Source organism: Sinocyclocheilus anshuiensis, unplaced genomic scaffold, assembly GCF_001515605.1.
Source record: "Sinocyclocheilus anshuiensis isolate Anshui unplaced genomic scaffold, SAMN03320099.WGS_v1.1 C32402804, whole genome shotgun sequence".
Taxonomy (NCBI): domain Eukaryota; kingdom Metazoa; phylum Chordata; class Actinopteri; order Cypriniformes; family Cyprinidae; genus Sinocyclocheilus; species Sinocyclocheilus anshuiensis.
The window spans coordinates 1-945 of NW_015615951.1; the positions used below are offsets into that span (position 1 = coordinate 1).

General features: G+C 41.9%; 1 protein-coding gene across 1 annotated transcript; it reads right to left on the reverse strand.

Moving 5' to 3' along the window:
* Positions 1-168: 168 nt before the first annotated feature.
* On the reverse strand, positions 169-930 carry LOC107682609 (kelch repeat and BTB domain-containing protein 12-like; the record flags this gene model as incomplete). The annotated part of the gene is made up of 2 exons (XM_016478795.1): positions 712-930; positions 169-477 (listed from the first exon to the last, which is right to left on the reverse strand). Coding segments are annotated over exons 1-2 (347 nt in total), but the record flags the coding sequence as incomplete, so codon positions are not given.
* Between the last annotated feature and the right edge of the window lie 15 nt (positions 931-945).

Sequence of the window (945 nt, forward strand, 5' to 3'; positions counted from 1 at the left end):
AGACATGGCAGGACAGGTGCATTAGAGGGAAAGAGAGAAGGCAATAAACAGACCGTTACTATGATCCCCACTTGTTTTTATTTTCCAAATTATAGTGATTTATTTCATTTGCACCATCAATGTTACATTCTCATGACTCTTCTTGTGCAATATATTTGCAGATTGTACCATAAAGATGACAAATTTGCGCTATTTTGGTATATTACCTGTGGAGTCCGTCCCCCGAGCACATACAGGCGGCCCTTCATCCGAACTACGCTGTGATAGGCCAGTGGCATGGGCAGAGGAGCAGCGCTACGCCATGGTCCACCCTGTAGAAACCAGCGCTCAACACTGTTGGTGATGAGGAACTGGTTCTTCAGCTTCATTTGACCCCCAATCAGGTAGAGGTATTCTCCCAAAGAGCCCAATGCGTAAGAATCACGATACTCTGCTGAGCTCAAGTGTTTCCAGGATCCTTGAGCTTCTTTGTTGTACCTGAAAGGGCCATAGCAAATATTAGATTCTTGAATTGTACGTTTTACTGTCTGTGATAATGTGGTAGATTTGATCTCATTTTAATTTTAAATTCTAATCTTAATTTTATGTACTCTAATAGTTTAAGGTTTGGCTGCATATATATGATGTTGAAAACATATCTTTTTGGCTGCATATATATGATGTTGAAAACATATCTTGTATTATTTTCATTTTCTCCTGCCAAAGCCTCACATGAAAATCTCGACATTTCTGTCTTTCTGTCTTGACATCGTTCTTGCTCCCAGCTCTCCTGCAACAATAATGTCATTCCTCTCAGTCACCACCCCAGCAAAGACATATCCAAGTGCATCACCATATCTTGGGGAGGTGATGAAAAGGGTCCGTCCTGTTTTGGGAGCATAACAGAAGCTACGCTCTGTGTAGCTTCCATAACGTGAGCGAATGCCTCCGCCGTCATTACCAATG